General features: G+C 43.2%; 1 protein-coding gene and 1 long non-coding RNA gene across 2 annotated transcripts in view; both read left to right on the forward strand.

Annotated features, from left to right (window-relative positions):
- LOC115079968 overlaps positions 1–886 on the forward strand; it is a 57,896-nt gene extending 57,010 nt beyond the window's left edge. Inside the window, exon 7 of the long non-coding RNA XR_003853469.1 lies at positions 810–886. This is a non-coding gene — a long non-coding RNA (uncharacterized LOC115079968). The remainder of the gene's footprint in view (positions 1–809) is intronic.
- Positions 887–1,384: 498 nt separating this feature from the next.
- Positions 1,385–25,725, forward strand: part of LOC115079701 (A disintegrin and metalloproteinase with thrombospondin motifs 2-like) — a 292,174-nt gene continuing 267,833 nt past the window's right edge. Inside the window, 2 exon segments of the mRNA XM_029583448.1 lie at positions 1,385–1,617; positions 2,444–2,796. Of these exon segments, the coding sequence (XP_029439308.1) occupies positions 1,530–1,617; positions 2,444–2,796 (441 nt within the window). The 5' untranslated portion in view covers positions 1,385–1,529.

Raw genomic sequence — 25,725 nt, forward strand, 5'->3', positions numbered from 1 at the left:
TAGCAGGTGTCTAACTTCCGCTGGGAGCAGAAGGGCCACATCAACCCAACAAGAACTGGATCATACCTGATGATTATCAATTTTTATAAACTACAGATAAGAGCAGCGTGCACACACATTTTAGGTTAGACATACTATTTTAGAGCCCAGGCAGAAGAACTGGGCACTGACTTGGGATGTAGAGAGCACAGCTTGTATTACTCAGAGTCAAAGTAGTTTTGTGGTCAATGCTGGAGAGCAGAGGTCACCGTGGGAACATCCAAATGTGCAGGATCACTGGCCATGGCCTCATCTGAATACCAGGTGGGCTTCATCTGTCACAACATACTTGTCATGTGAGCTTGAACTGAAAAATCACACACACACACTCTCTCTCTCTCTGGCCACAGTTTCAAAATGTATAGTTAAAGAACACACATTTGATTAATTTAGACTGCTAATAAAAAGGGGGTTAATTGAGTAGTTAGAATTCACTAAATACTAAACTTTTGTATGGTGCCTTTACTGACAGACTTTTACATAAACATTTTTGGTATCATAACTGTGTATATGTTGTTGTTAGTATAGATTTTCTATTGCTTTGCAGATAATGCAGACAACGTGTTCCTATGTTGATAATCTTTCATTTATTAAAATAAAATGTGTTCTTGTCTTGTATAGAGACTAAGTCGTTAAATATGTAATAGGAAACTGAATAGACACGTAGTAAATGCACTGTTTTTGCTTGTATTACTTAGAACAATTTAAGTGCTCTAACTTTCTCTCCTTTCCTCTGGCCGCCCTCATCGGTGTTGGCATCATTCAAAAAGTCCATTAACCTGATTCTTTTGCCTGGTCCCTGTACTAAGGGGAACTGCCGGTGGTCTCCCTCCTGGGTATTCAGCTGTAGGAGCAGGCAAGGGTTTAACGTAAGAATCCTAGGTTTCAAGTTCTCCTACCTCCTCTCTCCCAGCCCATCCCCTAACCCGGCAACACTTGAAAAGTTCCTTGCTTGAAGCAGTGCCGTGTCACTTGAACTTTCTTTACCCAGAATGAGTTTGAAGTGCATTGGGTTTTATTGAATAGGAAGAGTCCCTTCTTCATAGGGGCTTTCTGTAAAAACAGACTGCATCTATCTATATATTCTGCAGGCTAGACGGTTTAAGTCAGCAGTGTCAACTCCAACAAATTAAAAAAAAAATCTATCCGCGACCGTAATTAGATGCTATTTTGAAATAAATTACTAAGCTGCGCCTGGCTGCTGCAGTCCTGCCTGAGCCACGTTCCTCTCTGAGAGCTTGACAGGGGGGGGGGGGGGGGGGGGGAGTCCATACTGGGCAGGGAATAAGGCGGACCAATGGGAGCGCACGTTTCAGGGACCGCGCGCTGGAATTGTCAGGGAAGCCCAATGGGGAGGAGGCTTGCGTTGCTGGCCGGAGCTGCTGCTGCGCCTCTTCGTTTCGGCTTCGGCTCTGCGGCGCGTGGACAGCGGGCAACTTTCACGCTGGCTCCTCACTGGCCGGCGCCGCGCGCGCTGCCCTCCCGCAGCCATGGAGCCTGCAGCCGGACTCGCCCGCGTTCTGCTTTGCTCCGCTTTCCTGCTGCGAGCGGGCGCCCTTTATAGCGCTAGCACTCAAGGTATTGTCGTGCTCTGCCCTCCCACCCCCCTCTCTTTTTAATTTTGCATGGGGGGGGGGGAGGATGATTTTTTTTCTCTTAAACTTGCCTGCCGCCCTGCTTCCGCATGGAGGTCCCTGCGCGTGGCAGCCCGGTCCGCGCGCGAGAGCCTCTTAGTTCACTTCGGGAGCCACTTTCTGCTTTTTGCAAGTTTAAATTCGCTTGCGCGCTCCCTCGCCCTTCCTTCCAGGTGAAGTGACGTTCCCTCGGGATAGGGCGCCGAGGTGGGTGTGGGGCAGAAGATGCAGCTGCAGGGTTTGGGCTCCCTGCGTGCACGGGGCTGCAGTTATCCCCACAGTGCCTGGCAGGCTGTGTGCAAGGACCCGCCGCACTCCAGCCTCCGAAAGAAAGGAGCGTGGGACGCGAAACTGCTTTGCACTTCATTTCGCGCAATAGCAACTTTTGCAAGACGAGTCGCTATCTTTTTGTCCTCAATGTATTACGAGTGAAAGGGCTCGGACTCTGGTTTAGAGGCAGAAAGAGATGCGAGGAGGTGAGCCCGGCATGGGCTTCAAGTGAGCCCAGGAACCCAGGGTTAGAATGAGGACAGGATAAGCCTTGGGGCTGGCGGTGGGAAGATTGCACTCCGGCCCGCTTAAAGCACCTGGGAGCTCCTTCCACTTACTGGCAACGTTCCCCAAAGGCAGGCAAAGGTGCGTTAAAAGCCGAGCAGCTTAGCGGTCCCTCGCAACTTCACGCTTTTATCTGTTTCTTCTTTTTAAAGGACCCGAGGGCCCTACAGAATTGCAACTTTTACCAACAATGTGCCTTTTTTTTTTTTTTTTAGATTCTCTAGCGGAGAAGGTGGAAGAGTTCGCCCTTGTGACCCCCGTCAGCACGGACGCGGAGGGCAGGCTTCTGTCGCCCGCGGTGACCGGCGCGGCCCGGGGGCGCTTCCGCCGGGACTCGGAGGGGGGCCTTGCCCGCGAGAGGCTCTTTTACAACGTGAGCGTGTTCGGCCGGGAGCTTCACCTGCGCCTCCGGCTCAACGCGCGCCTGGTGGCCCCCGGGGCCACGATCGAGTGGCAGGACGACGCCAATGGGACTCGCGCGGAGCCGCTGCGCGGGGACTGCTTTTATGTGGGGGACGTCGCGGAGCTGCCGAGCGCTTCGGTTGCCATAAGCAACTGTGATGGGCTGGTAAGACGCTTCCTAGGGCTCCGAATTGAATTACTTAACTTTACCATATGCACGCGGAAATGTGTGACTGCTGATCCCTAATCTCGCACATAATTTGCTGCGTTAACTTTCAGTTAGCAAACCTTCTAAATGAAATTTATAGCTTTAGTTTTTATTTTTTGCAGGTACCCGTAGCAGATGAGCATTACCACTGTTGGGTTTTTGTTTTTTTACTGGTGGTTTCTCTTGAAATATTTGATAGTTTAATTAGGAAGCTGTTCTGCTGCTAGTATATGTGGACTTGAAGCCCGATTTCGCTTGTGGTTTAGTGCTCCCCATCTCCAGTTTTGGAGAATGCACAGGTCTATGTTTTGCACGGCATTCGTTGAAGGCTGTCCTTAACTCCTAAAGACCACACTCTGATTATACAGGCACTGTTTAGTCTGTTTGCTTGACATGATTGCTTGCTTTCTGGACAGCAAAAGTAGGGAGTTGTTTGAAGGAGAGAGAAAACTGCCAGCAAAGATAGCACTTCCCTGTTCACAGATCTGATGGCTGCCTTATGATGTTGCTTTACAAAACCTGCAAATTGTTTGGATAGGTAGGTGGTGAGGTTCTTGCAAAAAACAGAGCTCCAGTTGAGTTTTGCTTAAAATACATACATCAATCAATCAAGATGTTGTTCACATGGATATTAACCAGCAAATGTTGGCTAAAATAGCTGCCCTGTGTTCTGAACATTACAGTATGTTATGCTTTTCGGAGCATGTCACTGGTCTGTTTTCAGCAGATGAGTAGTTCCAAAGCTAAGTCTTTAACAGTAATTATTGGATACATTGAACTTAATTTTTTTTTTTTTTTAATGAAAGGTTATTTTTATAGCCACTCATTCCTCATTTTTTTTAAATCATAATTTTAAAGGTGCTTATTTTGTATGTAGTCTCTTTTGTGATCAGTTGGCAGTCTTGTCATATGCAGTGACCCCTTTCTTTTATTCACTTATCTGTTATTTACTTATTGAAATGTTCTGGAAAACGAGAAAAAAAAAAAAGCAGCTTCTTTCCCTCTCTGGCAGTTTGCATCTTTTTGTTCTTGGTTTGTTTTTTTTTCACAGGTTTTCTCCAAGCTGCAAGTGCAGTGAAAGAGAATTAGCATCAATTATCTCTACTGTACTCTGGTCCTTAATGTTGTGAACAGATTGGCAATGACAGAGTTCCCTTCGGGAAAGACAGTTGCTCAGATTATAGTTTGGGAGAGTGATTGTGATTGAGCAGTGGCAATTCCTGATGCTCAGTCGAGACTGACTGACAATATATTTTTTGAACTTAATTATACACATCTCCAAGCTGCAGTACTGCTTGCAAACCTCAATTTGCCCTTTTCTTGACACTGCTTCTCCCTTTGATGTTATTCCTGGCTTTATTTATTTTAGTTCCACAGAGTCTCCATTTCTTCTTTTAATTTTGTTTTGTAGGATAAAATGAGTGCATTTTATTATGGCTAGGCCACCTGTGTTTTAAAATCTCCTACCAATGGAAGTGTTTCCAAAATGGCTGCAGCAAGCTGATGCCCCTTCGCAGCTGTCCCTCACTGGCTATTAACTTTTTGCTTGTTCCCCTGAAGCTTGGACAGTGGCTGGGACTTCAGCCTGGCATCTCTGCTGGATTGATCTTCAATGTATCAGATCAGACTCACGGCCTTGAATTAGTGAGGCTCCAGGATATTTCCTGCCAGCTTTCTCTTATCGTCTTGCTGTAGTTTGGGAAAGTTGCTATTGGGGTACTGGTGCAAGAGACTATGTTGGTGCTGACAGCAGTAGGACACCTCAACCCTGTGGCAACACTGATCTTGGGTCCTGCATGCTAGCGTTGATGATGGAGGCCCAGATGAACTTGGCTTATGGAGCTGGCTTGGAGTTCAGGTGGTGTCCACTTCCTGTAAGAGTCTGGTGCTGAAAGAGATCCCGATTTTTGATAATTTTGGATCCAGCTGAGCAGTCCAGTAGAGATGAGAGAATCTCAACTCATCTTCTGTGTCTGCAGTGCTAGTGAAAGCATTATGGAGCTTCCAGTCTGTATTGTTGATGAGACTATTATGGAGATTAAGAAGAAAGCAGAGGTCATGTTGAGAGAGCCTCCTAAAGAAATTGTGGTGGAGTTAATGTGAAGGGCTATATCTTTGGAAGCTCCTGGACTAAAATAGAATTGCCCCATGTTGTTACTCTGAAGTGAGACTTAACACCCAGGAGATGGTGGCTTGGGCCAATTCTGAGCGAGTGCTTAAGAGTCCAGGTTTACTGCTTTTACAATTGTGCACCAGTTTACTTAAGGACAATCCTCACTCTTGGGTGCAAGATGGAAAACATTTCCCAATATAGGAATTTGTATCTTAATTTTCACAGGCTAGCAAATATTTCTGGTTTAGATTTATTGAGAACTATTTAAAGAGAGCTTAATTCCCAGTCTTTCTCTTTCTCCCCTGGGGAAAGCATGTCGTCTTACTGGCTAAAATAAGTAGAGAGGACAAATCCTTGGAAAGAATTATAAGAATGTGGTACTTGTGGGTTTAAATGTATTGACGGATTTAAAATCTTATATCTTGGGGTGTTGGGAAGCGAACTACCTTTTTATATGAGCCTGGTATGTGTGTGCCTGCCTTTTTGAAAGAGAATTTATCCAAGACAGGGTACAACTTAAATAAGCCAGAATAGCAATTGTGGCCTTACAGGTGGAGTGTAGGATAAATACTCCTCATACATAGGATAATGCATAGAATAAATAGTATACGTACATGGATATTTGATGCTTGTCATGCAGACTCTGTGAGAGGAGAAGGGAGAGTGGAGAACTGAGTGACCAAGGACAAACAGAGCCTGAGACATGTAAACATCACAGCCAAGGATGATTCTAGTCCAATTGGTCAGAACAACTACTTGGGGAGAAGCCCCTCCCAGCTTACGTAGGCCAGTTGCTGCAGTGATGGTCCTTAGCCCAGAGTCCATGCCCCAGGACTCCTGCAGTCATGGGCCCTGAATCCAGCTGCAATGACTAAGACTCCCTCCCACCCCAGGGTTGGGTGGACGCTGCCTCTGTAGCATCGTCGGACCTGGCCATCCAAGGTGGGAATGACACCCAACTTGTTCTGCATGGCATTTCAACTCCTCTGGAACTCTGCCACCAGGCTGGCCCAATTTCTTTCTTTCTTTCTTTTTCTTTTCTTTTTTTCTTAAGTTTGTTTTCTTTTGTTAATGGGGATAAAAACATTCCTCAATCATAAAATAATATGCCTTGATTTAACAAGGACAGCACAATGAATTCTTATCTCTTGGGCAAGAGATTCCTACTAGAGCCTTATTTTATCTCAGTTATCCCTGTAAATTTAACTGAATGATCCAAAATATTTCCTGTTTTATATGAACAGCTGCCAGTCCTAGTGTGTCAAGCTCTTCTGGTTTTTCTCTTTTTTTTTTCTGCTGTCTCAGCTCAGTCTAAGGACGACAGCTGGATTAGTGCATCTCTTTCTTTCGTGTTCTCTCTGAGTTGATTTCAGTTGGGAAGCTTCATTGAGTTAGCTCTGGTGTTTGTATTTTTGTGGTTTGTTTCTTTTCACTTGGAACCCTTTCTAGGAAATTGTATTGTGTGTTTTGTTTTTTTTGTTTGTTTTTTTAATGGAATGTTAAGGTTTGATTTCTTCTATATGAATTAGATTTATTACTTTTTTTTTAAATAACCCCTACCAGTTGCTGATGGTGATGAGCAGACATGTAGACCTGGCCACTTAAATTCCTAATAATGTGTGTGACGTTTATTTTTGTTTTAAGATTCAAGTTTAAAAATGAAATAAAAAGGAATAATATACATTTTAATTTTTTTCTCTTCATACATTGAAAATATTAATTGTAGCACTTTAAAGCAGCAATACTAAAGAACTACCAGACTTATATTTAAATTGCTTATGAGCAGGCATAAAACACCTGAGAAAGCACCTCCTTTATTTTTTTTTTCTCTGACTCCCAGGATGAAATCGAATTAGTGTTAGAAAGAGACTCCTCCTTCATGCAAGCCATCTTGTTTTCCTGTAATAGTTGGTGGGTGTACCCTTTACATAGACATTATCACTGCAGTTGATCCATCTACAGTATGAATATAGCAAACCAGAAGGCTGATGTACTTAAAATGTGCATAAAATTACAAGTTTTGCATGCAGTTCAGCACATGCATCTTTTCCAAGGACTTGTGTGTAAATAAGCCTGGTAGAAAACATGAGTTGGTTTCCTACAGACAGTGAATCATTATCTACTTTTTTTTATGCAAATGAGCCTGTGAAGGTCTCTTCTTGCATATTTTATGCTTGCAGCACTAGGTTAATCTGCTTTGCATGAATTTGAATCATAATAGTTCATTAACTTTTAATTTGCATAGCATTTTGCAAAAGTAAACTTATGAATGTAGGTTTACTACTTGCGAAGCCTAAAAGAAATTCATAAAAGGTCCACTTTGTATGTAAAAAAGGGAAAAATGTGTGCCTAAGACTAGCTTAGACCAGTTTCCTGACAGGTGTGCTGTGAGAACTCGAGGCACCTTGCAGGATGTCGTCCTGCCAGCAGAGGGTGGCGATGGGTAGGGATCAGACATCAGTGCTTATCTGCTGCTGCTTCCTCCTCTGCTGGCTTTGCTCTGCAATTGAAACTGCACGGGACCTTGTAGTCTTGCATGCCATGCTGGCTTCCTGCTGCTCTGAGAGGGAAGCAGATTGAGGAGGAAGAAGCAGCAAGTGCTGCTTTGTAGACTTCTGCTTCTTCCAGGACATGGGTGTGTGTGTGTGTGTGTGTGTGGGGGGGGGGGGGGGGGATGGGTGGAGAAGGGACTGCTGAATACAGCACAGATTATGGGGGGGGGGAGGTGATGATGGGGAGATACAGGGAGAGAGGTGGAGGGAGAAGAAAGGTGATGTGAGGAGCTTGCAGGGAGAGAGAGAAGAGGTAATGATGCCTGGGGAAGGGGGAGGGAAAGGTCATGATCCATGGGGATAGAGGGAAGGTGATGTGGGGTTAGGGGTGCAGGGAGGGGAAAGAGAATATGATGATGCTTTGGTGGGAGAGGGGAGGGAGGAGAAGGTGATAAGGGGGAGGGGGTTTGATGTCAGGAGATGGATGGAAAGGGGAAGAGAAGAAGTGAAAGATGATGGTGCATCATGATGAAGTGAACCCTGTGCTGGCTGTGCCTCAGCACAGAAAAGGTTGGGAACCACTGACTTAGAAGTTGCTGATTTTACATGACGTAGACTTTGCAAAATTTGGCACACTTCAGTCCATTACCTCTAGGGCAATAATGAAACAAGTGGAGAAGTTTCTTAAAGATGAGAAAGTGTAACTTATGCCTTTTTGAATTTGTAACATTTTATTTTAGTAGGAAGCAAGTTTTTCTGTGGTGGGGATATGCAGATGTGAGTAAAGCATGAGGAGGGGGGGAATCTTGAGCATTTACCCTCGTTAGCCTGTTTCTACTTAGTATCCCATAAATACTTTCATATGGACAGTAAGGCTGAGCATCTGCTTGGAATCAAAGGTTTTATATTTGCATGGATATGTCAGCAAAGTTAAACTTACATTAATACATCCTAGCATGGATGTTCTCGGGCATTTATGCAATTTTTTTGTGTCTTAAAACATAGTTCTAGGCAAGGATGGAAGATTTTTTCAGAAAATGGGTGCCAGACAAAATGTTTTTATACCGTAAGAATACATTTTTTAAAATTTTCTTTTGTCTTGAGAAAATAAGCCAAATTTAAGCTTTAAAAAGTTTTTTATATATATATATTTTTTCATTTGCCTTTTTTTTTCTCTAGCTGCTGATCAAACTGCCTTTCCCCCTACCTACCTCTTTCTCTCCTCAGGCTGGCCCATGCCGTCTGCTCCTCTTTGGCAAGGGACGTTTGGGATCCATGCCTGACATTTTTGGTGCCCAGATGACCTGGTGCCTGGACTTTTTCCAGTCTTTGTTCAAGGATTGCTGATTCTTATTGTCTGCTTCCCTAGAATGCTAATCTAATAAGAACAGAGCCTGAGTAAGTGTATTCATATCTTCCTTATCAAGACATGGATGCAAACTTTGTAATATCTGTATTTGGGGGGGGGGGGGGGGGGGGGGGGGGGGGGGGGGGGGGGGGGGGGGGGGGGTGGGGGGTGGGGGGGGGTAGGGGGGGAAGAGACTTTACTATATCACTAAGTTGTGATCAAAAAGTTAAGCAGGAATCAAACTAAAGTTTTTACTTCCTCACTCAACATCAGTACCTTGATAGAGATGAGGCATTCACGGAGCGGGATGCCAGTGGCCAGTGGTAGGTGTCCACCTTCATGGAGCGGAAGGATGAAAGGGCTGTCATCTCCCAATTAAATAAAAAAAAAAAAAACAAAACAGGGATGGGATCCATCAGGTCTAGAGGACACATATAAAGAGCAGGTAGTAAAATACTGCACGGAGCGGCAGTAGCCACAGAGGCATTCACGGAGCGGGATGCCAGTGGCCAGTGGTAGGTGTCCATATAAAGAGCAGGTAGTAAAATACTGCACAGAGCGGCAGTAGCCACAGAGGCATTCACGGAGCGGGATGCCAGTGGCCAGTGGTAGGTGTCCACCTTCACGGAGCGGAAGGATGGAGGGCTGTCATCTCCCAATTAAATAAATAATAAAAAAACCCAGGGATGGGATCCATCAGTTCTAGAGGACGCATATAAAGAGCAGGTAGTAAAACACTGCATGGAGCGGCAGTAGCCACAGAGGCATTAACGGAGCGGGATGCCAGTGGCCGGTGGTAGGTGTCCACCTTCACAGAGTAGAAGGATGAAGGGCATCCATCTCCCAATTAAAAAAAGAAAAGAAAAAAAGAAAAAAAACAGGGATGGGTTCATGGGCTATAGGTATTACCAATTATTAGGCTTTTCAATATTTGATGATAGTTAATGTGACTTTCAAGGCATGCTTCACTTTCGGTGCATGTCCGGCATGACTCCCTGCTTCAATGACAGGGGAAAAGAAAAACTGATACTTCACACATTTCCAGCATTGCCCTCTGCTTCATGGCAGAGAGCTATGCTGCCGCTTACCCAACTAATCAAACTTAATATTTCACTTGGAAGCAGCTCCAGCACTGCTCTCTACATTAATGGTGGGGGTGAAAAGGGAATTAGAACATAAGATTACTAAGAGCCAAGAGAAACAGTTAAGTATGAGAAAAAATGTGTGAAGCTTGCTGGGCAGACTGGATGGACCGGTTGGTCTTCTTCTGCCGTCATTTCTATGTTTCTATGTTTCTATGTCAGTAGCCATATTTAAACACGGATGACTAAAAGATGTGATTGAAACCAATTATAGACTATATCACCAATACCCATTAACTGACATTTTTAAAAAACATCTACATGAAAACCTTAATATGTGTAATAGAATTTATTCTATTACACATATTACACATTCTACCCTCCACGCAATATGGTTTCCGAAAACATCTTAGCACCGAGCCCTTACTACTTTCACTCACTGACACCATAATCAAAGGATCTGATACAGGTACTTCTTATCTTCTTGCTATGTTAGACATCTCCGCGGCGTTCAACACAGTTAACCACTATCCTTATCAACATCCTAAGTAATATTGGTATTACTGGCACCGCATTCTCCTGGTTTAAATCCTACCTACAAAATTGCCATTTCACAGTCTTCGCTGACAACAACGAATCTGATGCCATTAATCTTGACCATGGCGCTCCCCAAGGCTCCTCTCTCTCCTCTACCCTTTTCAACATTTTACATGCTTCCCCTCACCACCCTCCTCACCAACCTTTGTATCAAACACTTCATCTACGCAGATGATGTGCAAATTCTCTTCCCCTTCTCTGACTCCCTCCAGTCCGCTCTCCAAAACTGGGACTCTTGCCTCTCTGCCATCAACCAACTCCTCACAGGCATGCACCTCGCCCTCAACCCTCAAAAAACCGAACTCCTCCATTTCCACTAAACTCCCTTCACTCTCTGTCCCCCTCTCCTACTCCTCCACCACTTCCCACTCGCACACCCGAAACCTGAGTGTCCTTCTTGACAACCAACTCACTTTCAAACCCTTCATCAAATCTATCCTAAGTGACTGCTTTTTCAAATTACAAACTATCAAGAAACTCAGACCCCTACTGCATTTCTCAGACTTTTGCACAGTACTTCAGTCTATTATTCTTTCCAAAATAGACTATTGTAATGCTCTCTTCCTTGGCCTCCCCTCCACGTACACCAAACCCTTGCAACTCCTACAAAACGCCGCAGCATGTATACTTACAAACTCTAAGAAAAGAGACCACATCACACCAACTCTCATTGAGCTACATTGGCTACCAATACAATCTCGTATCCTCTTCAAAACACTAACCCTCATCCACAAAAGTATTATGAATGAAAACCTCAACTGGCTCTGCCCCCCTTTTCTTCCGTGCACCTCCACAAGACCCACTCGTCCAGCCCTTCAAGGAACTCTCCGCACCCACTCTATCAAACCCTACAAGCTTATCTCAACTTTGAACAGAGCTTTTTCCCTCGCTGGCCCTATGCTTTGGAACTCTCTCCCCCCAGATCTGCGCACTGAGACATCCACTCCTAAGTTAAAAAAAAAAACAAAACTAAACTAAAAACATGGCTCTTCCTACAGGCCTACCCATCCTCTACCCCCACCATATAATTGTATTCTGGAATCCCCGTTTTTGCCATTGATTATCTTTGTAATTATGTAAATAAGTTCTGTTTTTTTTTCTATAACTTATGTAATTTTGGTTGGTTTTGTTCCTCCGTTTTTACCTGCAGTTATCTGTTCCATGTAAAGGCCCAGCCTATAATTTCCAAGTTAATTGTAAACTGATACAATGTGCAAACGGTTGTCGGTATATAAAAAAATGCCAAATAAATAAATTCTGCTTCCCAAGAAACACTAACAGAATGGAGCATTATTGCATCTCTCTTTACATAGGACTTCCAGCCATTTTGTTATCCTGTCTCTAATTTGATTCAAAACTCTGTGGCCCCTTTGGTATGGGGTCTTAAAGACATTGCACTGGCTTCCTGTTGCATTTTGTATTAAGCTTAAAGTTTCTTATTTTTGGTTTTTCAATTTGTGGCTCCAGATTACCTCTTCTCTATATTAAAACCATTTTGTCCTACAAGGTACTTACACTCAACTGGAGAGTGACGTCCATACTGCGAGGGAAGGAGCAGGCCCCGACGTCAGTGGCTCCCTGCCGTGAGAAGATTGAAGATTGATGGCGGCTCCCTGCCGCAAGAAGAGGAGCTCCAGGGCGGCCTCTGGTGGCTACCATAAACATATTTTTCATCTTATGGAGCCATACTGTAGAATGCCTTGCCTTTGCACCTTAGGGAGTTTGTGCTGACATCATGGGTTAGAAAGTTTAAGGCCTGATTGTTTGAACATAAGAAATTGCCATGCTGGGTCAGACCAAGGGTCCATCAAGCCCAGCATCCTGTTTCCAACAGAGACCAAAACCAGGCCACAAGAACCTGGCAATTACCCAAACACTAAGAAGATCCCATGCTACTGATGCAATTAATAGCAGTGGCTATTCCCTAAGTAAAATTGATTAATAGCCATTAATGGACTTCTCCTCCAAGAACTTATCCAAACCTTTTTTGAACCCAGCTACACTAACTGCACTAACCACTATCCTTTGAAGTTATACTGCTGTTTTATTTTGTATTTTTTAGTTTATGGTGTTGTGGTGATGTAGTGTTTGCTGTATATTTGGTGATGTTTGTTATGTATTTTTTTTATTTGAGCTTATACATCATGTAGAGTCTCTTTAATGGGGTGCTTGATAAGTAGAATAAATTAAATGGCTTCAGAACTGCTGATGGGTTGATGAAGTTAAGTAGGAGGCACTTATTTCCCTGCTCAGGGGAAAAGTACATACATATACACGAAGTTCAAACGTGCATTGATTGTGTGTGTGTTTACTTCCCTGCAGAATTGTAATATAGGTGAGAGCCTAAAAGGGAATTTAATTCAGCTGGCATTAAAAAAAAAAAAAAAAAAATCTAAAAAATATATATTTGGTGTGAATTTATGCATGAACTATTGATACAACACAAGCAGTATGAATATTTTTAATGTATTATGGGAAATGAGATTGCTTTTGGTGGTGCCACTGTGAATACTTTTTGTTGGGTGAAGTTTCTGGGTTCATAAGCAAGCAGTGGCTGGTGGGAGTTTGGCATCTACTGTGCAATGTTTTTTTAAAGGAACAAATAAAATGACTGCTTTTAGGAATTGAAGTCTGGGTCAGTGCTTGCTTATTGCAACATTTATGAATTTTGCTTAGCTGTAGCCAGCTTTCTTTATAATGTGATAGCTAGAATAGTTTTACAGCTGATGTTTTGCACTGATCACCAAAGTATCTCCAATTAGAATCAAATTCACAGTGAATCCCAGAAGCAACAGTATCCTCCTCCTCCTCAATTTTGAAGGCTATCCAACAGCAGATGATGATCTGATGAAATAATGCCTTAATCAAGGCTAGATTTATGGTAAAGATACAAAACAAAGTTGGCAGTGCTTGGGTATGTTACTATTCTGTGTGCAAAATGGACTTTAGATCTACTAAAGAACACACGAGGCAAGCAAAGGGCCTTGTGAGGACTCGATACAAGGTTTCCAAGTCTGAGCATTTGTGATCTTACACAGTTCAACAACCACTCTTGAGCCATCCTTTCTCAACAGATGGCCATGCAGGCTGGGTGTTGGCGAGGCTAGTGAGGTGATGGTAGTATGTTCTTTACCTATTTTCAAATGCTAGTAATGCTAGCTCCTCACAAGACTGATTTTCCTGGCACAGTACTTCAGTGGCTTTCTTCTCAGGTATAGACATATCTGACTACCTGACCTGGCCAGCTTCCAGGATCTGCCAGGTTTAGTGCTGGACGTCAAGATGATTAAAATTGAATATTTGAAGCAAAATGATCGACCCTGAACCTTTTTTTTTTTTTTTTTTTTTAAGACTTACTTTTAATCAAGATTTTTCTCCAGAACTTTTTAACATGGAATATGCATAGTAACCCCTTCCCTCTTTCTAAAAAAAAAAAAAATCAGTTTAACTTTGCATCTTGAAACTCATTTTATTCCTAAGGCAAGTGGACATCTGAACACCTGAGTGATTTCAGGCTAAGGCACAAAACAAATATATAAATAAACGATGAGCACTTCCTTTTGCTCTGTGTGACCTGCGGCTGCATCATTACTGATGACGGAGAACTTCCACAATACCTCTAGACCACAAAGGAAATGATTTCAGACCAGTATTCCCAGGAAAGAGATTCCTAGTAGCTGCCAAAGCTTTCTTAATCTTGCTTGAAGAGCCAAGTGCTCTATTTATTCTGGCAAGGTCATTTCTGCAATACCTGCATGGATGATACATGCCAACTTAATTTTTGTAGCTTTTTCTTGATCGATGCCAGTTGTTTGCAGGACCTGTATGTTAAGTCTTTCTACCCTTTGCTTGCAATAGCAATATAACATATATATTATGGCACCAGCTGAAAATCTTGCATGGTTCCTGTCATTTTCAATTTCTGTTCAACATAACAAAATGAAAGACTTAGATATAAAATCATCTGCATTAAAAAAATAAAAACTCAAGCGATTTGGAGACCTGAAGGCCTAGGTTGGTAGAACTTGGGAGGGGGCATGTTTCCTGCATCCCACAGACCAGTATTCTTGTCCCAGACCTCCAAAATATCCCTTCCTGCCATTGCCTTCCACCCCCTCCCACCCTGCTCAATCAGTACAATTTTCGGATTACAGTGAGCACAGGGGACCTAAGCCTGTATCCAAAAGTCCTGAGCTGTTTATTGCCATGCAGAGGGTGGGACCTATGGCCACAGGCTTGGTCCCCATGCTCACTGCATTCTTAGGATGACTTTGCTGGAGTAGAGGGATATTGGGGGGGGGGGGGGGGTTCATGGGGGTGAGGTAAGAGTGCAGATAGTGTTTGTGGATGGTGTCAGCTAAAATCCATCACTGGGCTTGTACAGCATATTTATCACTAGTATCGGGTTTCTTAACAAACCAAACTTGTATTGCACTGTGCACATAGACGACTATAGAGGCACACTCCTGAAATCCTTCTAGTGTGTAAATCTACATGTTTCTGTTAGAAAAGAAGGTGATGCCAGCTCCATGATCACTGCTGTTTTAAATAGATTGATGCCCTTCATCATCAATTTTAGTTTTGTCCTCGGTCTATTTTCCAGCAAGTAAAGCAGAATCCATAGGTCAGGAGAAAATCTGCTAATGGGCGAATGTGGTCGTGGAGAATGCAGCGGCCTAGACTGCACTTGACCACCAAAGACCTTCTCCCTGGAGGTTATGGCTTTTCTGATGCAGGGCGATTGGGATTGGACTCTGTGTGTCAAAGTTTACAGTACTTAAGGGCATTTGCCCTTAAGTACTGTAAACTTTGAAAGGAGGAAGGCAGAGGTTTGGGATTGCCATCTCTGTCCGGGTTGAACCCCCTCCTTTTTTTTTTTTTGGTCTAATCTATCATCACACAAGCCAACCAGCCCTGTAAACTTAAGTACTGTAAACTTTTTCCTTGGCCTCCACTCCTCCCACATCAAACCCTTACAACTTTTACAAAATGCCTCTGCCCGTATCCTTATCAATTAAAAAAAAAAGAGAGAGATCATAATCACACCCACACTCATAGACTTATATTGGCTACCAATAAAATCAAGAATCCTATACAAACCTTATCCCTCATCCACAAAAGTATTCTAAATGAAAACCTCCACTGGATCAACCCTCCATTCATCTCATATACATCCACAAGACCAATTCGGTCCACTCTTCAAGGAACGCTCCACCCTCCCTCAATCAAATCCACCAGACTCACTACCACAACAAAAAGAGCTATCTCCCTCGCAGGCCCCACACTAACAAACTCCATGCCCCTTGAACTAAGAACAGAAAACTCTACCCCTAAATTAAAAAAAAAAAACTCAAAACCTGGCTGTTTTTACAAGCCTTTCCCGCAAATTCCTCCCACTGATAATCGTAAATCCACCACTCCCACCATATGGATTGTTATCTGGAACACCTGTATTATTGACACTGATTATCTTTTTAATTTTGTGAATTAACTTCTATTTTTTGTAATTTGGTTTCTTGTTTCTCTGTTATGATAGTTTACTGTTCCATGTAGAGGCCTAGCCTATAAGTTCCAAGTTATTTGTAAGCTGATACGATGTGCAAACATTTGTCGGTATATAAAAAAAAAAAATGCAAAATAAATAAATTTGCCAAAGCTGAAAAATTAAAAAAAAAAAAAAAATCTCAGAAACTAATGTAGGGCTGTTGATTAAGTGGAAAGATTGTGATAGTCCATGTCCCCTATTTTTTTTTTTTTTTTTTTTACTTGCTCTTGTGAAGGCACAATTGGAGAAACCATTCCGATGTAAACCTGTTTCAAATAAATGCAAATAGAACTAATAGTGTCAGATTTTTTTTTTTTTGTTTTAATGTACATGAGCTAAACATCTTTGCAGATCCCTTGTGTTATGGTTTGTGGCATTTCGCTGATGTTTGCATTGGAAAACAAAACAGACTGCCATCCAAGCCTTGCCCTCTCAGAGCTGGGAGGTATGCAGCCAAATATATTTCTGTGGTGCTATAGGGCAGGATGCCATATCCTGACATCTGCTCTGCTGAATCTTGCATCTTAAATAATCTTTATTTGTAGTGTTTTGGGTAAAATAGCTGAAAGGAGGAAGGCAGAGGTTTGGGATTGCCATCTCTGTCCGGGTTGAACACCCCTCCCTTTTTTTTTTGGGTCTAATCTATCATCACACAAGCCAACCAGCCCTGTAAAACGTTATCTGGTATTCTATGGAATGCGGCCCACTTCCTGTCACCTCTCTCTAGTCAAATTCTACATTTTTAGAGTATATTTTCAACTAAGTATTCCAGGAGTAAAGAAAGCATTGCTGTTAAACCTTGCATGTTGTACAGATACTTACATAACCTTTGAGTTATCTTGAAGGATGTTGAAATTGTAGAGATTGCTTACATAAATCAGTTTGGCAATTTTTTTTTGAGTGGGGAGAAGGTGTTGGAACTTTGAATACATTTGCTCCAATGATATGTTTTAAATATCATTTATCAGTAAACTTGCTTATAGTTTTTGATTTTGTCCTATTCCTTTAATTAGCAAAAAGCTGTGAAGGTGAAACACAGCAATGTGAATCTTATTGCTAATTCATCAACGCATGCTGTTGAGACTGCACCAACGTATACTAATCAAATATAATGTGTATAAATGCACTTTAGTACCTTGGATCTTAAGGCTCTGAGGATTTTTCCTCCACTTTTGGGCCCAGTGACTGTGCTGTGTGCTGCTATAGTTTGGTTACCTACATTCATTGCTGGGCCAGGACTAAAGGTGGAGACAGCATTTATATCCTATGGGGACAGGGGGACGGAAGTCTCAGCCATTGCTGTACAGCAGCTGTGACCAGGTTTGTGGCTCATTCCATAGTCCAAAAGGTGCAACAGTGCATGGTTCCTGGCCAAGCGCTGTGCTGATAGCTGGGCTATAAACTAAGTGGGAAGGGTTATAACAACATGGGGCAAAACTGCATGAAGGCTTTATGGTACTGGAGTCCACTTTTTTAGAGGCTGGAGGACCAGTGGAGTAGGAGGAAACCACTGGGCCAAAAATCTGCACCTCCCCAAATGATACCAGAACACCAAGGGCCTGATTTACTACGCACAAACGTGTTGCCCGTTGGCGCGGTCAAATGCGCATTATTCACCGCTCCCATTGTTTCTGATAGGGCTAATTTACGAACGACGTATTCCTCTCCCCTTGTTAACTCTCCTTTGTGACTAGGGCTCCTGGTCTTAACTTCTATTCTGTGTCTGTGAGAGGGGGATAAAAACCTTAGTACATCAGGCACTAAATCAGGAGTGGCTAATAGGGATGTGAATCGTTTTTTAACGATTAAAATTATCGTCCGATAATTTTAATATCGTCTTAAATCGTTGTAGAACACGATACAATAGAAATTATAACGATTTATCGTTAAAAATCGTTAAATCGTGTTAGTGCGCACTAACGGGAGTTAGTGCGCACTAACTGAAAATGATACAAATTTACACTTTCCAGGTCAGTAAAGGTCAGTTAGGAATGAATATGTGTTCCTATTGGCTGGCTGCCCTCTTATCTATTGATGTTAACCAGGTTCCCACTGAGGTGATGGTTGGGGGGATGGGAAATGGAAATTTAGGAACACTAACAGAAAATGATACAAATTATTGACACTATCCAGGTCAGTAAAGGTCAGTTAGGAATGAATATGTATTCCTATTGGCTGGCTGCCCTCTTATCTATTGATGTTACCAAGGTTCCAACTGAGGTGATGGTTGGGGGGATGGGAAATGAAAACTGTTAGTAGTTGACAAAAAAAGTAATGTGATCAGTCAATATGACTAGAACCTGTGCCCTATTCCTGATACCAGGGGTGTTGTGATCTTCCTGCACTCAGTGCCCTATCCCTGATACCAGTCTGAGACAGCTCCCTCCCTGCATTACTAGTGAGAGGCTTGCTTCACAGACAGGGGGGAGCTGCCTGACCCTCACTCCTGACTTCCCCCATGTCCCAGCTAGTGAATGGTGTGTGGGTGAGGGGGGGGGGAGGATGGTGAAGTCTGAGACAGCTCCCTCCCTGCATTACTAGTGAGAGGCTTGCTTCACAGACAGGGGGGAGCTGCCTGACCCTCACTCCTGACTTCCCCCATGTCCCAGCTAGTGAATGGTGTGTGGGTGAGGGGGGGGGGAGGATGGTGAAGTCTGAGACAGCTCCCTCCCTGCATTACTAGTGAGAGGCTGGCTTCACAGACAGGGGGGAGCTGCCTGACTCTCACTCCTGACTTCCCCCATGTCCCAGCTAGTGAATGGTGTGTGGGTGAGGGGGGGGGGGAGGGTGGTGAAGTCTGAGACAGCTCCCTCCCTGCATTACTAGTGAGAGGCTGGCTTCACAGACAGGGGGGAGCTGCCTGACCCTCACTCCTGACTTCCCCCATGTCCCAGCTAGTGAATGGTGTGTGGGTGAGGGGGGGGGGAGGATGGTGAAGTCTGAGACAGCTCCCTCCCTGCATTACTAGTGAGAGGCTGGCTTCACAGACAGGGGGGAGCTGCCTGACCCTCACTCCTGACTTCCCCCATGTCCCAGCTAGTGAATGGTGTGTGGGTGAGGGGGGGAGGATGGTGAAGTCTGAGACAGCTCCCTCCCTGCATTACTAGTGAGAGGCTGGCTTCACAGACAGGGGGGAGCTGCCTGACCCTCACTCCTGACTTCCCCCATGTCCCAGCTAGTGAATGGTGTGTGGGTGAGGGGGGGGGAGGATGGTGAAGTCTGAGACAGCTCCCTCCCTGCATTACTAGTGAGAGGCTGGCTTCATAGACAGGGGGGAGCTGCCTGACCCTCACTCCTGACTTCCCCCATGTCCCAGCTAGTGAATGGTGTGTGGGTGAGGGGGGGGGGGGGAGGATGGTGAAGTCTGAGACAGCTCCCTCCCTGCATTACTAGTGAGAGGCTGGCTTCACAGGCAGGGGGGAGCTGCCTGACCCTCACTCCTGACTTCCCCCATGTCCCAGCTAGTGAATGGTGTGTGGGTGAGGGGGGGGGGAGGATGGTGAAGTCTGAGACAGCTCCCTCCCTGCATTACTAGTGAGAGGCTGGCTTCACAGACAGGGGGGAGCTGCCTGGCCCTCACTCCTCCAGGGTATTGTGATCTTCCTGCACACAGTGCCCTATCCCTGATACCAGGGGTGTTGTGATCTTCCTGCATGCAGTGCCCTATCCCTAATACCAGGGGTGTTGTGATCTTCCTGCACACAGTGCCCTATTCCTGATACCAGGAGTGTTGTGATCTTCCTGCATGCAGTGCCCTATCCCTGATACCGGGATGTGTGCAAGAAGATCCCAACACCCCCGGTATCAGGAATAGGGCACTGTGTGCAGGAAGATCACAACACCCCTGGTATTAGGGATAGGGCACTGTGTGCAGGAAGATCACAACACTCCTGGTATTAATAGGGATAGGGCACTGTGTACATGAAGATCACAACACCCCTGGTGTCAGGGTTAGGGCACTGTGTGCAGGAAGATCACAACACTCCTGGTATTAATAGGGATAGGGCACTGTGTGCAGGAAGATCACAACACCCCTGGTGCCAGGGTTAGGGCACTGTGTGCAGGAAGATCACAACACTCCTGGTATTAATAGGGATAGGGCACTGTGTGCAGGAAGATCACAACATCCCTGGTGCCAGGGTTAGGGCACTGTGTGCAGGAAGATCACAACACTCCTGGTATTAATAGGGATAGGGCACTGTGTGCAGGAAGATCACAACACCCCTGGTGCCAGGGTTAGGGCACTGTGTGCAGGAAGATCACAACACTCCTGGTATTAATAGGGATAGGGCACTGTGTGCAGGAAGATCACAACACTCCTGGTATTAATAGGGATAGGGCACTGTGTGCAGGAAGATCACAACACCCCTGGTGCCAGGGTTAGGGCACTGTGTGCAGGAAGATCACAATACTCCTGGTATTAATAGGGATAGGGCACTGTGTGCAGGAAGATCACAATACCCCTGGTATCAGGGTTAGGGCACAAGTTCTAGTCACATTGACTGATCACATTACTTGTTTTGTCAAGCTACCAACTGTTTCCATTTCCCATCCCCCATATACTGTCAGTGGGAAGCTTGGTAACATGAATAAATAAGAGGGCAGCCAATAGGAATACATATTCATTCCTAAACTGACCTTAACTGACCTGAAAAGTGTCAAATTGTATCATTTTCAGTTAGTGCGCACTAACTCCCAGTTAGTGCGCACTAATCGGAAAAAACGATTTTTAACGATTTTTTAACTAAAAAATCCTGCCTAACACGATTTTCTTACCCTGCCACACGATTTCTATTGTTAAGACGATATGGAAACGATTCACATCTCTAGTGGCTAATGCCAGCCTTCAAGAGCTGCAAACAGGTCTGTTTTTCAAGATATCCAAAATTTAATATGGCTGAGGTATATCTGCATGCATTGCCTCCACTGAATGCAAATCAGCCTCCTGCCCTAATTATGGACGTCCTGAATACCTAGCCTCTTGAGGACCAGAGCTCGGCTGCCCTGTACTAAATCTTTCGCCAAGAGGTCTGAGCTGGAAACGTCTGCTAAGTCCTTCCTCATAAACTTTTTCAAGCATGTGTGGCTTGCTCTTTTCAAAGTGTTTATTCCTCAGGGGACTGCCTGTGCGCTGCTCTTTTTATGTAGGAAACATTTAAAAACACATTGCCGGCACGCCGGATGTTTGGTGCAACAAGGATGAGGATCCAAAGAGCTTTTAATTTAGGTAGATTGTCAGGTCACAGTGATCCTCTGTGGACAGAGTCTCCTTCGTGCCCCTCTGTGCCAACTGCTATCGCCGCTGGAGTGATTAACAGAAGCTCCCTCCCCTTTTTGTGATAAATCAGCTTTTATTGAGTCTTTAGTTTGTGCTGCTTGCAGGTTCATGTTTATACCTGTTGAGCCTACAAGCACATGTTCAAGGGGAAACAGAGCACGGGGTTTCCCTTTGAAAATTGTGCTGAGCATGTCGTCTTGCTGGATATATACATTGAACTCATGCAGACAGTTGGCGCAGGGCTTTGCCTCCTCACAACTTAATGCCATTTGCTAATGTGGATAAAAGTACCCATGCTGGCCACTTCTATTTGCAGGTGGGGATGGATGATTTTTTTTTTCTTCATGGCTTTTCGAATGGGTAGAAAGCTGTTTACCTATGATGGAAAGTAGTCCTGACGCTGTATCTCTGCATGCAACCCAACTTTGTGGTGTGTGTGTGTGTGAGTTTTTCTTGCTATTTTTGAAGAACGAAACTTAGGAAGGATAAAGGTAACTGTGGTTTTGTGGCCTCTTGCTGCTGCTATTCCAGCCAGTGCAAACAAGGACCAGGATATGCTTTTGATGTGCCTGAATCACAGCCCATGTTTCCAGACTGATGACATGTTGGGATGGAAAGAGGTCATGCAGTCTATCTTGGGCTAACTACCAATTATAGATTCTGTTACTTGCTTTCTAAATATGTTTCCATATTCTTTAAAGTCCATTATACAGAAAATATACATGGCAGCATAGAGCTTAAGTTTTGTTTGCTTTTTTTTTTTTTTTTTTTTAAATTTGAAAGCAGTTTTGCAACTTAGCTATCTAACACATCCAACTGATGTGAATGCAATTAGCACAATATGCAATATATTAATCTGAAGCAATTAGTAGTAAATGAACACTATCATATAAATTATAGTAAAAATAATAGATGCATCATAATAAGATGCAAAAAAAAAAAAATTACCATGAGGGAGCTAATTTATGACCCTTCAAAGACGCTTTAGAGTACCCACCTTTAGTTTGGATCCTGCTATATGGGTGTTATTTGGAAATTTCCCATTTATTTGAGGATAGAGTACAAGTGCCTACTGTAACTTTCTTCATTAAACACCACTGTATTATAAATGCTTTCTTTCCCCTTTCTCACTGAGTAGTCTCCTTTCTCTTTGCATAATGTGAAGTACAGTGAGTTTCCAAGTAGTAGACAAGTTTTCACAAAAGTTGGATGAGAAGCGAGCAGCACGATCGTTGTGTAACTTACATGCACCCATGAGAGCCAGAGAACAGCACATGTTATATGTAATATCTAAATACTGCTGGATTAATTAGTGTGCCACTGTTACAGCATGTATCTTGGTATGGGGTAGGTCTCCCAGGCAACACTTTGGGACCGGTACATTTGCAATGAATATTGAAGAAACCAGGATTACAAATCCCAGAAAAGCAGTTTAAAAACCAGGACCAGATCAAAGTGTTCTGATGACAGGTGTGACTAGAAAAATCCCGCCAAAGATCAGCCTAACTCTTAGAAACGCATCTGAATCTTCAAATTCCCAGAAGGGTAGAAACTAAATAGGCAGGAAGAAGAATAAATAAAAAGTGAGATCTAGATTTATCCAAGATGCTGAGTTGAAGCCTGCTTTTGATTTTTAAAGCCTTATATTTTGGTACGCTGCATGCTAATATGTTTCTTTCAGTGCCATCTTCCGAGGCTTGCTTCTGAGGACAAGGAAACTACTGGGAAAGAGCCTACTCCTTATCCGTATAAAAAGAATTGAAAAGATGTAATAAGAACTTGGATCCTTGTAACAAAACCAAACTTGGTTAATGATGTAGTATATAAATGAGAACTCATGCATGAGTGAGGGAGATAAAGAATAAAGTCTGGCCATCTTTTTGCATGTTCGCTCAGGATAAGAACATAAGAAATTGCCATGCTGGGTCAGACCAAGAGTCCATCAAACCCAGCATCCTGTTTCCAACAGAGGCCAAACCAGGCCACAAGAACCTGGCAATTACCAAAACACTAAGAAGATCCCATGCTATTGATGCAATTAATAGCAGTGGCTATTCCCTAAGTAAACTTGATTAATAGCCTTTAATGGACTTCTCCAAGAACTTATCCAAACCTTTTTTAAACCCAGCTACACTAACTGCACTAACCACATCCTCTGGCAACAAATTCCAGAGCTTTATTGTGCATTGAGTGAGAGAATTTTCTCCGATTAGTCTTAAATGAGCTACTTGCTAACTTCATGGAATGCCCCCTAGTCCTTCTATTATTTGAAAATGTAAATAACCGAGTCATATCTACTCGTTCAAGACCCCTCATGATCTTAAAGACCTCTATCATATCCCCCCCTCAGCCTAATAACCTGAAAGACTAAGTGGACACACCTGTTCCAGCAATTTATTCATAGCTTTTAGCAGATTGTTATATTCCTTTATTGGCAACAAGGATTTGCTGATAACTCTGCTGGTGTGTTTACATTGGTCTGTCACCACGGCAGGCGCTTCCATTAGGTGAGCTTAAGCAATCACCTACAATGCTAACATTTTGGGGGGTGTAGCAAAACCACTAGTGATAGCCCTTGGCAGCTGAAGAAAAGGCCTGGAGGGGTCACCAATGGAGCTCATCCCACCAGCGGTTGAAGAAGAGTGAAATAGCTCAGTGGGGCTGCAGGTGAAGTTCATCCCCCTTGTGCTTTAAGAGAAGAGAGAGGCCCGGCCTGAGTGAGAGAGGGTGGGTGTGAATGAGAGACGGAACTTATGTGCGTGAATATGAGGGAGGAGAGTTTTGGGGGTTTTTTGTGAACTTCTCCCACCACCTCATTAATCCACAACAATTTCAGGGTGACTGGAAATCAAATGTTCCCAGGGAAGGAGTGCAGGGGATATTTGAATCCTTATCTGTTTTAATTATTGAGTATGGTGGTGGTTTCTGCTGTTTTTGAAATATTTTGAGTTTTTAGGACATTTTAAAAAATTTGTACAAGTCTTCTATTTATCAGCTGTTCTGAATTACATATTCTTTTTATTAGCATGGTTTTACTATTATAACATTATATTACTTGATATTTCTGTGTTTTTACATTATTGCATTGAATACAGTTTCTGGCTTGTTGCAGTTTCCAGTTCAGTTGTCTGGACTTTTCTATTTATACTTTTATGGTCTCTCTATTCTGTATTTTGTGAGGCGCTATCTGTTGCACATATGTGACCAAGGTGAGGTATTCTGCTAGCATCTAGTTTCTGTGTAGGGATGTATAGTAGCCTGGCTTGTTCTGTTTTCTTAATAGGAGATGTATTAACAGACTTTTATATGAAAAAGGGTATTCAAAATTATCAATGGAGGTAAAAATATCACTTAAAACATCATATATATTCTATTCATATACACTGCTATGGTGCCAACAGAAAACCCTTCAAGAAAGCAAAAAATTAAAAAAAAGACATTTGGAACTCATATCATATTGGGCCTATTGTAACTCATGTTGGGTGTGGGCTTGATCCTTAGAAAGCCATGAGTAAACTGAATTACAGTTACTGTATAGTAAAAGTGCCATACTAAAATGGCTCTATATGCAAGCACACAAACTAGTAACATCCCTAACTATGAAAAGGTGACATTGCAAGTATTGCACCAAGCTCTAAAACACCATTATAAATGCATAACTTGTAATTGTGTGTGGAGAGTACTGAGAGGGAGGGGGTGCAAGGCTATAAGATTTGCCTAGGATGCCTAATACCCTTGCACTGGCCCTGGCTGTCACTGGGGCATTCTCAAATCATAGCCAATCGGAACTCTTGTCTTTATTTTAATGTTTTATTTTTACTTTCAAAACTTCCTTTAAGGAGCCTTTAACACTATTTTGATGGCTATGCAGTGTCGCAGATTGTACTGTACCCAATGATGTCCTTAGGGTTGTTGGGTCTCCAGCGCAGTCCTAGAGAAACCCCTAGTTAATCTGTGGTTTTCAGGATATCCACAATGAGAACCACATTCAAAGGTTATCCAGCTTTCTTAGCCAAGATATTCAGCAGCATGACCCCACCACGGAGTACATCTGTATGACTTTTTTTAGTTAGCTGGATATATTTATCTGGCTGACTTTAGACCTGCTGAAGAGCAAATGTAACTTATCTTGTTAATGTAACCTGGCAAGCATTTTATTAAGATGACAGGATTTGTAATCATTCATGCTACATCAGCTGGTATTATCTGCAATTATGTTGGGTCCATGTAAACTTATGCTGTATTCTTTTATATTATGTTTTCTTATGCTAGCTTTTTACTGTTCTAATTGTTTTACCATTATGATTGTTTGTTTTATTGTAAGCTGCCTAGGACACAGAATAGGGCGGTATATAAGGATTTTAAAATAAATAAAAATAAGTCTAAATATCACTACTTATCCAGATAAGTAGCTTCTCCCCCTTTCACCCTA

The sequence above is a fragment of the Rhinatrema bivittatum genome, chromosome 18, assembly GCF_901001135.1.
Source record: "Rhinatrema bivittatum chromosome 18, aRhiBiv1.1, whole genome shotgun sequence".
In the NCBI taxonomy this organism is placed as follows: domain Eukaryota; kingdom Metazoa; phylum Chordata; class Amphibia; order Gymnophiona; family Rhinatrematidae; genus Rhinatrema; species Rhinatrema bivittatum.